At 34.9% G+C, this 12,460-nt stretch overlaps 1 protein-coding gene across 1 annotated transcript in view; it reads left to right on the forward strand.

Annotated features, from left to right (window-relative positions):
- The window catches only part of Trpm7 (transient receptor potential cation channel subfamily M member 7), a 100,430-nt gene that overhangs the window by 76,132 nt on the left and 11,838 nt on the right, over window positions 1-12,460 (forward strand). The window contains 5 exon segments of the mRNA XM_047542129.1: window positions 5,425-5,495; window positions 7,407-7,441; window positions 9,464-9,489; window positions 11,864-11,897; window positions 11,974-12,056. Of these exon segments, the coding sequence (XP_047398085.1) occupies window positions 5,425-5,495; window positions 7,407-7,441; window positions 9,464-9,489; window positions 11,864-11,897; window positions 11,974-12,056 (249 nt within the window).

Below are 12,460 nucleotides of genomic sequence, written 5' to 3' on the forward strand. Positions count from 1 at the left end.
TAGCATGGCCAAAAAAGAAAAAAAAAAGTGTGTGAGACATATACATACATACACATACATATCCTCTTAACCTCTGATTTTATTTGTGTCTTCTTTCACTTGATTAACTAGGGGTTTGTCAATTTTGTTTATCTTTTCAAAGAATCATTTCTTTGTTTCATTTATCCTTCTTTTAGTTTCTATTTCATTTATTTCTGTCCTGGTCTTAGCTTCTACTGATTGTGGACTTAGTTTGTTCCTGCTTTTCTAAGACCTTGAGATGTATCATTAGGTTAGGTTATTTATTTGGGATAATATCTCTCTCTCTCTCTCTCTCTCTCTCTCTCTCTCTCTCTCTCTCTCTCTTTTAATATTATCATTCATCACTCTACACTTCCTTTTCATTTTACTTTGCTGTATACTGCAGATTCTGGGCGTTGTTTTGTTTTGCTTTGTTTTCTTGTACTGCTAGGTTGAACCCAGAGTCTTGAGCATGGTAGGCAAGCACTGAACTATGTCCCTCGCCTTTTTTAAATTTTGAGATAAGGTCTCAGCAAGTTGACCAGTTTGGTTTCAAACCTTCTATCCTCCTGCCTACACCTCCCAAGTATCTGGGATTACAGGTATACACCATCACATCTAACTGTGCTTCTAAGGGTTTTTTAATTTTCTACAATTTCTTCAGGGACTCACTGTTCAAAAATATTGTTAAATCTCCATCTGGTTCTATAATATCTCCTGTTAATTGATTTGTAGTTTCATTCTGTTACGATGTAAAAAGCTGTAAGAAATTTTTAATTTTTTTCAAATTTGTTAGGTCTTGCTTTATGGCCTAATATATGATCTGTTTTAGCAGTTAGATAAAATATTCTAAAGATGTCAGTTAAGATCATATGATCTTTAATGTAATTTGACTTTTTTATTATTTATTTTTTTGTTTGGATGATCTAGTGGTGAATGCAAGTTATTGAATTCATCCACTATTATTGTGCTGGTCCCTGTCTGTCCCTCCTGTTTCTCCCTTTATGTCTAGTAGTGTTTGTTTATAAAACTGAATGCTCTGACGTTTAGTATCCATATTTATAATTACTATGTCTTTTTGATGAATCGTTCCCTTTATCAATATATGGGGACTTCCTTTGGTTTTTCTGATTTTTGCTTAAAATCTGTTTTATCAGATATGAGTGTTACCCATCTTACTTCCTTTAGGATTCCATTTACTTATAATACCATTCTTCATCCTTTCATTTTCAGTTGTGTATGTCTTTGTGAGTGAGATGAGTGTCTTGCAGGCAAATTGTTGGGTCTTGGTTTTTAATCCAGTCAACCAGTCTGCATCTTTTAATTGTAAAATTTAAGACCACCTAACATTCATGGTTATCATTGAAAGGTATGTACTTGTTCTGTCATTTTGTTGTTTTTCTTCTGGTTGTTTTGAATATTCTGTTTGTATCTTCCTCTGTTTTTCATCTTAGAGGTTTGGGGGTTTTCTCTATAATGTTTTGTTCTTTCCTAATTCTCATTTGCTTATTCAGACTGCTACTAAGATTTATCCTTTCTCATGCCGTTGTGATTATTTTTCTTCTGGGTGTAGGTATGTTCTGTAATGCTGGTTTAGTAGTCATGAATTGCCTTAGTTCATGCTTATTATGGAAGATCTTTATTTCTCTTCCAATTCTGAAGGATAACTTTTCTGGCTATAGCAATATAAGTTGGCAGTTATTTTACGTCTATGTCTTGAAATACCTCATTCTGTGGTCTCCTAACCTTTAGAGTTTCTGCTAAGAAATCTGTTACTCTTATGGGTATGCCTTGAAATGTAACTTGGTACTTCTCTTTTGCAGTTTTTCAGTCTTTCCTTGTTCTGTACTTTTTCAGCAGTTTATAACATACTGTGCAAAGGTTCTTTCTGATTGTGTCTATTTGGAGTTCTAAATACCTCCTGAACCTGAATGTCCATGTGTTTCCCAAGATTTGGGGAAGTTTTCTGTTGTTATTTCACAAAATGGGTTTTCTATGCCTTCAGCCTATACAATTCTTCTCCCTTGTCTATTCTGGTTTATACATATGTTTGGTCTTTCAGTGGTATCCCAGAGACCTTGTATGTTTTCTTCATTCCTTCTTGTTTTTCTTTATTGCTGTCTGAATGTGATATTCCTTCAACCTTATCTTCAAGTTCTGATATTCTTTCTTGGGTTTGATCCAGTCTACTGGTAATGCTTGCAACTGAATTACTAATTTGACTTATTGTTCTTTTGATTTCTAAGATTTGTTTGGTTCTTTTTCAAATTCTCTGTTGTTTTGACTTGCTCATTCATATCTTGCCTTCCTTAGCTCATTCAGCTGTTTGTGTCTTTTCAGAATTCATTGAGTTTTTTTTCCCCCAGTCCTGGAGAGTATACTAAGAATGGTGTTCCACTGAGCTACATCCCCAGACCTTTTTATTTTATATAAAAAAAATTCAAAATTCAAAAATAAAATTTTTATTTTATTTTTAAAAAATTGCTAAGTTACTATCGTTGGCCTCAAACTCACAATCCTCCTGCCTCACCCTTCCAAGTCACTGGGATTATAGGCATGTGCCACTGTGCCCAGCAAGCTTTTTAAAACTCATTCTTTTGAATTCTTTGTCTAACCTTTTATACACTTTGCTATTATTTGAATCAGTTACTAGAGTACTATAAACTTTAGGAGGTGTCATGTTACCTTGCTTTTTCATATTTCTTCTGTTTCTATATTGAGATTTTCCTATCTGTTGGAATGAATATCTCTTCCACTTTTATATGAGGGCCTTCTTAATTAGCAGCCTTCTCTGGACATTGTGCCCTGGGATATCAGTTGGTTTTGCAGTGGTAAGTCTAATTCCAGTTTGACTTTATAGTTTAGTTTCCCTATAGCTTTCTTGGCTATGATTTGTGGGTTTTGACACAGTATGTACTGTTACAAGGGCCTGAGGTACCTGCTTTCTCTGTAGGTCTCTCAAGACTGGGATTCCTCTGGTAATTCAGGCAGGTACGATGTAGATAGCAGAATGTATGGGTTAGACCCTCTGGTTACTCCTTCAGTCTGATCAGCAATGTGTGGTCCAGTAGGGTATGGCAGTGACTTATGCTGAAGGCCCCTTATAGATGCATTGTCCACAACCATTTTGTTATTTCCCTCTGCTTTTGATATGGGGGTGAATGTTCAGGAGCAGGAAGGACTTCAGGTTCCTCGCCATACCCACTTGGAGCTAGTTAATCGCTGTCCCCCTCCCCCTCTTTTTTTTGTAATAAGTATCCACCAGGGTCCACACAGAACTAGGTTGTGGCTATCTCTGAACTGAGCTGGAATTGTGACTCAACTGTAGAGCACCCATCCAACATGCTGGAAGTGCCATGCATGGAAAAAGGAAATAACAATGACAACAGCAATAAAATAGAGAAATAAAGTAAAAACCAAATAAAAATAACGATAGCACCAACAACAATAGAAACAAAAGGGGCAAAAATAATACCAAATGAACTAAAAAGTACAGTTAATTAAAAAAAGAAAACAAGAAAGTGGGAAAAAAGAAAAATTAAGTTTAAAGAGGAAAGGGGAAAGCAGGAAAAATGTAAACAAATGGAAAAAGAAAAGACAAAAATTGAACTTTCAAAGAGAAGAGAAGTGGGATATGGTGGTGCATGCCTGTAGTCCCTTTGACTTGGTGGGGCTGATGCAGGAGGATCACAAGTTCAAGGTCAGCCTGGATAGCTTAGAACCTGTTGAAAATAAAAAACTGGACATACAACCCTGTGGTAAAGCACCTCTAGGTTCAGTCTTCGGTACCAGAGAGAGAAAAGGAAAAAAAGATAATAACACACACACACACACACACACACACACACACAAAGGAAAAAACAGCAGTAAAAAAATTAATAACTTCCTCCCTGTTGGGATGCATAGATTGTGTGGGTAAAAGGGGATTATGTGCAGCCTATGCAAGAACTTCAGTCTGGGGATTATTCATCCCCTTCTTTCCTGTTTGCTGCCAGACTCAGTGGGAGTGGTTTGTGACAGGAGCCAGTTGGAATATCTCTTAGCTACCCCGCATACTAAAACAAATTAATGTGGAACTCAGAGCTCCCCAGGGAAGATTTACTCTGGAATTATTTGTGTTGTACACTTCAAAAATGGGGCAGATGCCAAGGTTATAGAATGTCACCAAGGGAACATGGAATTAAATTTGTCTGGCACAGGTTCCCTCTGGTGCCTTTTGCATTGTGCACTACAAGGGCAGTGCTGACAGGTGCTGCATTATGTCAGATGATTGATGCTTTTACACTGTGCTCTTTTGAATGGAGAGCCTATGGAGTCATAGCTATCTGTGCTGGGGGAGTTGACAGTGAACCCAATCCACTGCCCTTAACTCGGATGTTCCTGAGACTTAGTTCCCTAGCTTCCAAACAAAATCAAGTTCCCCAGATTCCTACAACTGGCTTCCCAAAATGCTAGTTTCAAAGAGGAAGCATCCTGTTCCCATATGTTTCTTCTGTCTCTTAAGCATAGCATTCCAATTTCCCACTGCATTGAATTCTCAAAGGGTTTATATTAGATGCTCTCACCCTGGACCACACTGACACTTAGGGCATCTGCCCACGGAGCCAGTATAGTAATGTTGACATGGGACCCGAAGACAGGAAAACGTAGGAGCCTTTGACTCTAAGCAATATGCTTAGATAAGACCTTCTCAAGATGACTTCTTATTACAGCACCAGGAGAATATGATGTGAAGTGTAGAGAACTTCCAGAGTCAGTTTACTATGCAGATCCCAAGTGCATTGACTATATTTATACCAGGTGACCATTCCTCTTTTACCTCACTACCTCAGCCCCCATCCTGGGTGCTGTTTCACCCTCTGTTCAACTATCCAAAGTCTCTGGGGTTTTCCAGGTCTCTGTCTACTATTGAACTTCACCATTCTCCCACCATCACCCACCTTGATTTGCAGTTGCTCTTGAATTATTTCATTCTATCTCATGGAGAAGTGAGCAAGTTCTAAGTGCCTTTAGGATGTCATCTTCAGTCAGTTGGGTGGGAGGAGTATTTGTTGTAACAGTCTTGGTTATAGCAAGAGATTGGAAACATACACAAATATCTACCAGTAGGAGTTTCTTGACTTCTCTAGTAAAGGTAATATGGAACAGGAGGGAAAGACTTTTTACTTTATTTATTTATTTTTTGAAACACATAAGTTGAATATTCAAAATAAATTGAATAATTTGGGGGTTTCTTGAGCCTCATGTAATAACCCTTGTGTTCCACAGTATTGGTATAAATTATCTCAGGAAGGTTATAGCATACCTAGAAACACTAGAACCAGTTTGCTATGCAGAGAAACACTTTGCATTTGGTTAGTCAATATTTAAAAAATTTTAGTTGTTTGAGTTTTTATGTTTTCTAAATTTTTTTTTTTTTTTTAGCAGAAGGCAGTAGTAGAAGACCATCCACAGAAGACACTCAGGATGTAGATTCCAAAGCAGCTTTGTTACCGGTTGTAGATTCTATGAAATAAATGTAATGAATATATATTTATTAAAGAAAAGCTTAATAGGTGGTGCTATTCTGTATGAAATTATATCAAAATTTCAAGAATTTTACTTTGAAAACTGACATAAATGCATTGTGGCAGTTATAGGAAAGTTCCTTTTGTAGTGTATAGTATGGAAAAATTTATGCAAAAGAAAGGTAGGACCTTTTTGTTTGAATTAAAAGTAATTACATAAGCTTTTCCTAGCCATTTGATTTTGTAAATTCCCTTTAAAAGCAGACTCTGATATCCAAGACAAACAGCTTGGGAGAAAGAAAGATTTCTTCTTTTGTAGTCAGGTATAAAGAATAGTTCATAATTTCGATCAATAAATATTAACTTGATAGATTATGTTGCTGAAAATCATGTTATCGTACAAATTTATGTCAGTGGAGAGGAGTTAGCCAACAGATTTTCATAGTAACTAATCCTCCTTTTTGGAGAAATACATACTAAACCTAAACTGCATGATATTGCAGCAGAGTCCCATTGAAGATGATCTCAAAATGCCAAGTTAGAAAAACTCATGCAAGTCAATTTATATTAATAGTATTAGACATCTAATAATAGTAGTAGTGTTTTGGGTTGTAGACTATAAAATAAGTACATTTAAAGTGGTTAAAAAACATAAAGGAGGGCTGGGGTTATGGCTCAGTGGTAGCATGCTTGCCTAGCACGCATGAGACCCTGGGTTCAATCCTCAGCACCACATAAAAATAAAATAAAGGTATCGTATCCACCTACAACTAAACAAACAAAAAAAATATATATATATATATACAAACACACGTATACATATATATGTATACATATATATACACATATATATGTGTATATATATACGTATATATATGTATGTATCCTAAAGACTAAGAATATATTTTTAAAAAAAATAAAGGAACATATTACAAGACATGAGAAAAGGAAAAAAGATGCTATTCTGCTAATTTGAAAAATAAAAATCTAGAAATTAAAAATAAAGCTGGGTTGTGGTGGCAAACCCCTATAATTCCAGCAGCTGCAGAGGCTGGGGCAAGAGGATCACTAAGTTCAAAGCCAACCTCAGCAACTTAGTGAGGACCGTCTCAAAATAAACTTAAAAAGGTCTGGAGATTTGGCTCAGTGGTTAAGCGCCCCTGGTACAAATAAATAAATAAATACTCAAAGGGGGATTAGTTAACGGATGAGGTTATCTAAAGAATTACTAAACCGAACCAGAATACATCAGAGATGCAAAATAGATTCAGGTGGAAAATATGTTTAAATGTAAAGATACATGGGAAATACATCTATTGACTCAGAGAGTAGACAAAATTTGAAGAACTATAAATGACTTAGAATTTTCCAAATTAATTATATATGTAAAAGTTCAAATTCAGGATCCCAAACTGGAGAAGTAAAAATATTTATACCTAGAAACATTCACTGAATCTGCTGGATAAAAACCATAATAATTCCACAAATAAGGCTAAATAAAATGCCTGTGTATCATTAGCAGTTGTTTTTGAATATTCATACTCTGTGTGATTTTAATTTTCTATTTGTACTTTGATATTCTTTTGGTAAGGGGCACATATTATCTTTAGAATCATAGAAACAAATGTATATTTTGTGACAGTAACATTGTGATCAGACAATTTGAAGAACTAGAAAAACTATGCTCTGGGAAATAAGACTCCTGAAATTCTTCATTCCACCTTATGGTAGTTACATACATGTTTCTGTGAGTTTAATTATGTGACATAAGAACTTCATGTTGAGATTTTAGCCCTTCATTCTTAAAACATAGTATAAGAAACAAGTGTTAAATAGTTATGGTTCAGCTAGAGATTTTTGTTTTTTTAAGTTTTTGTTTGTGTTTGTTTTTAACTAAAGGATTGGTTACCAGATAGACCATCAAACAGAGAAATGTAAGTAATCCTTTTCTCATCATTAGCCTGAAAAGTATCATAATTATTGAATATTGTCTGTTTTTTCAGCTCTTTGAATTATCTCTTTAATGTTCCTTTATTTATAGGTGATGATTATTCTAGCATCTCATTGTCTTTATATAGATGATACTGGGGGAACATATAGTATACTTTATCACAACTCTACTAAAATCTTCCTAATAGTGAAGCAGGTTTCGATTTTTTTAATGCTGGGGATAAAACCCAGGGTCTCCTCACACATGCTGTGCAAGTGCTCTACTACCTGTGATTTTTTTCTTGAGTCCTGTTTCCAACTTGTTCTTGAATAAATTGAAGTTCAATACTTAAGTTTATGCTTGATTAACTTCTCTGTCCATCACTCTAATCAAACCTTGGTGTTTTGGAGAACACTTTGGAAAGTGAGAATTTTTACTACAGATTAAACTTAAGGATAAAGAAGTATCAAAGATAACTTCTATGTGTCTATATAGGAATTAATATTTTAGGATTCCAAAACATATTTTTTTAGTCTTGTTTTGACACTCATTTGATCCTGGAAACATGGAGAGTTAAGCTCTGATGTGGACTACTTGAGAAGGGAAGCCAATTTGAAGAAATTAGACATTCTGGTGAGAATCTGAAATGGTTGTGAACATAGAGAGAAGAAAATAAACCACATGCTACGTAGATAAGCAGCTGTTCAAAATGTTTGAGTAGCCTACCACTGAGTAGCATTTAGAAGACCTCCCTACTTTCAGACCTCTTCAGGGACTATTGTCTTTTATAATAAAAGACACAGGCTATAAATACAGAATAGGTGACTGGAAGTTGATCTGAATTCTGGTGTCTTAATAAGGAAATGCTGTCTAGCACAGTTGACCCAGAGAAGTATCTAGAAGGTTGGAGTTTGACTTTTGTAGTACTGAGAAAAGAGTGGTTTATTAGCAGCAAACAAAGGTAATTGATCCATGCTTGTGTCAAAATAATTCCTATAAGCAAATATTATTAAAGTGAAAAAATCAACCTTCAGGGTTAGATGAAATATGAAAGCTAAAAAGAGAGGCTGCTGTAGCCCTTTACTCCCCAGATCCTTTGGGATCTGGTCCTTTCAGCCAAATACATAGCTGTATATGGGGGAAAACAAAACCTGGAACCCATTTTTTTAAATTCTCATTCCACTCTTCTTTCAACTGTGCGTGGGTCTTTTATTTTGCATTGGAATCCTTGAAATTGAAAGAACTTCCACTTGTTGCCAATAGGAGTTGTAAAAAACATTGTAAAAAGATTTTTGACTTTAGAAATTGAGTTCTGCAGAATGACATCTATTACTATTCTCTGAGTTCTTTTCCTATCAGTACTACTGAAGTATTTTTAGAATCCTGGGAAGTCATTTCAGGGCATTGTTATTATACTGTTATGAATCTCCACAAATACAAGTCATGAAATATTTTACTTTATTAATATCTAACTTTCATTTGGCACTAAACTAGAAATAATGTTTATGTAGGCATAAACTGGAGATAGAATTTATTGATAAATAACTCATAATGGGGAGGTTAGGAACAATAGTAGTACTTTGGATTAGGCAAAGGGGAATGATGGAAAGGGAGGGAGAATGGGAATAGGAAAAAGAATGAATTGGACATTACTGTCCTATATGCATATATGATTATTTGACAATGTAATTCTACATCATGTACAGCCAGAAGAATGAGAAGTTACACTGCATATATGTATAATATGTCAAAATACATTCTATCATTTATAACTAATAGGAATGAAAATATGTAAAAAATAAGTTATTGATAAAATATTAGATATATAGGGATATATATGTATCTGTATGAATTAATAGTTGGCTAAAGGAAAATGTCAAATATTCAATGAATGTGAATCCATATGTCAGAATATCCTTAATATTTCATTAAGTGCTCACGATAGTCCTGTAAAATAAAAAAATTGAATAGTAGCCAGAACTAAAATGCTGCACAGCTTATATTATGCTTTTTATTGTTTCTTTAGACCGTCTGAAGAAGGAACATTAAATGGTAAGTCTGTATGGTAAATTTAACGTGAAAATAGAAAGTCATATATGAACTACTAATAAAATGCCACATTATCCTAAGGAAAAGATTTTAGATTTCCAAGTTCAAAAAGGTCAAGGTAGCTAGAAAATTCTTCCCACTTATAGTTTCTCATTAATACAGATGTTTTGCAGACAAACCCATGAACAATGACATTTTCTGTCACTACCACCCTTTTATCCCTACTGCTCAGCCTGCTCCTTCTCTACTGCTTATTGTTCAAGTAAATTCTTTAAGTCAGCTGCATGAAACTCAAGAAGGTTATACTTGACTCCTTTGACTTTGCACTCATAATAGTGTGCTATTGCATTACCTCTTAAGTATTTCTAGAATCCATTCCCTACCATATTTCCTGTTGTGTTTTCAGTTTATACTATCATTTTTACAGTAAACATGCATACAGAATAATGCAGGTAAGCCCTCAGTGAATTCTCACAAAAGAGTATACCCATGTAATTAGCACCCAAAAAACCAGAATATTGTCAATATCCCAGCTCTTTTCTGACTTTTTTTTTTTTTTTTTTTTTTAATGTGGTGCTGAGGATCAAACCCAGTGCCTCACATATGTGAGGCAAGCACTGTACCACAGAACCACAGCCCCAGCCCCTTCCGGCTTCTCGTTACAGCCTCCATCTTAACACAGTGAAGTCATGTTGGTGTGGTGTGTGTGTGCGCGCTGTGTAAAAGGCATCAAACAGTGTGTAATATTATGTCTGGCTTTAGTTATTTTATGAGATTTATCAATATTGGGATGAATTGTGGTAGTTTGTACATTCTTGGTACTTTATGTATTTCTTATGTGAGTATATTTAATTTATCCATTCTAATATTTGATGAGCATTTTAGTAGCTTCCAGTGTATGGCTATTCTGATTTCTGTCACTATGAGCATTTTTGTTCGTATTATTTGGTAAACATAAGTATAACTTTCTGTTGGTTACATGCCTAGGGGTGGAATTGCTGGGTTGTAGGATATGTACTATGTTCATACTTAGTAGTTATTGCCAAATAGGTTTTCAAAATGGTGGTACCATTTTGGGCTCCCTGCCTTTAGTTTTTTTTTTTTTTTTCCTAGCCTGTGTTGTATCACCAGAATGGTTTTTCTAAAAGATCTTCTCATTCCTCTGATTCACATTTTTCTTGCTGTCAGTCAATAAAATCTACTTGCTTTCTAGTGTGGCATATTAGGCTCTTAAGTTGATATTTCTGCTTCCTTCAGGTATGCTTATACTCTTGCTCACTAATTGTAATCTTTGCTGCATATTCATATCACTTGTAGAGAATCACTCATGATGACACATACAGAATTAGAAATATTTTGGACCCACTAAGGAATTCAAAACACTTCACAGATCATTGTGATGTGTGTAAATTAATCCAGTGGATATTAAACTGTTTCCCAAATGTAGTGTGCAGTTTAATACTTCCATACCTTTGCAAATTACACTCTTCTCCTCCTTCTCTGAGATAGCCTGCAACCTGTCATCATCCAGGAGGCCTTATTACCTCTCTAATATAGAGTCCTTATGAAACACATGTATAGGTGTGCATGTTGAGTGTATATATTTACATACATGTGTTATATACTTTTCAGTGTTAAAACTGGTTACCCACTTCCTTCTCCGCAAGACAGCAAGTTCCTTTTTATTTTAATCTATAAACTTAGCACATGACAGATTTATTCCTCATCTTTATCTTCTTGCTCCATTTAAAAGTGAAATCTTCAAAAAATGTTAAGATAGGAGTGTCTCTCTAGAGTTTTGTGTGGGAGTGTGTGTTTTGTTTTTTGGGTACCAGGGATTGAACTCGGGAAACATTTGACCACTGAACCACATCCCCAACCCTATTTTTTATTTTATTTAGAGACAAGGTCTCACTGAGTTCCTTTGTGCCTCAGCCTCCCGAGCCACTGGGATTACATGTGTGCACCACCTCACCCAACTGTCTGGAGTGTATTTCACTTTCCTCAAGTTCATCTTCTCATGACAGACTTTCTAAAATGGTCACATGGCTACAGATCAAACCCCAAATGTCAAAAATAAAAATCTCTTTTTTGAGTGAAAAGAATTGGAAGAGTGTAGTTTGTGGCAGGAGTTGAGAATGTGAAGCATCATGCACGTCTTCATTTCAGATGTTTGGTGTACAGTAACCAACTAATCTGGCATGAAGAAATGGGGAAATAAGGCACATAATGGCTGTATATCATGACTTAGTTTTTCCATTTTTGTGAGGAGAGGTTACATAAGGGTATTTAAGGTGTTCATATGGGAATGTCTAAACAAAAATAATGTTGCACTAGTACTTTTCAAACAGTCTCATTTGTTTATTTGCTATTTTAGGTCTTGCTTCTCCATTTAAGCCAGCCATGGATACAATTATTATTATTCAGGTCAGTAATATAAAAGACAAAATTTAATAATGTTTTGAACCTTTAGAGATTTCATTCTTTGTCTTATTTTTATGCAGCTGTGGAAAGAAATAATTTGATGAGATTATCCCAGAGCATTCCATTCACACCTGTGCCTCCAAGAGGTAAATCCCCAAAATAAGGACATAAAGGGGAAAGTAAATTCTTCACTGATTTTTTTGTTATAGTGTAGAATGTGGGTGGGGGCAGAAAGAAGAGGATCACATTAAGAAATGTCAATTTCATATAAGTTCATATAGTGTACTACATAAAAGAGGTATATTTAAGTAAAAGAAAGCATTAGAAGTTTTTAATTTCTCTTATTACGGCATACCCAGAAAGAGTAGAGTATTGTAATTCAGGAAAGTTCTTGATCCACTGCCTAATTACAAAAGTATAGATAAATTTATATCACAGGATCTGTGGAACAAATAGCTCTAACCTCCTCCTAAAATTTAACTCAGAAATGTTTAGAATTACAGTTGCTTTCTCTAAGTTTATCTTTAAATGTTTGTTATTTCAAAAATGT

This window comes from Sciurus carolinensis, chromosome 2 (genome assembly GCF_902686445.1).
Source record: "Sciurus carolinensis chromosome 2, mSciCar1.2, whole genome shotgun sequence".
In the NCBI taxonomy this organism is placed as follows: domain Eukaryota; kingdom Metazoa; phylum Chordata; class Mammalia; order Rodentia; family Sciuridae; genus Sciurus; species Sciurus carolinensis.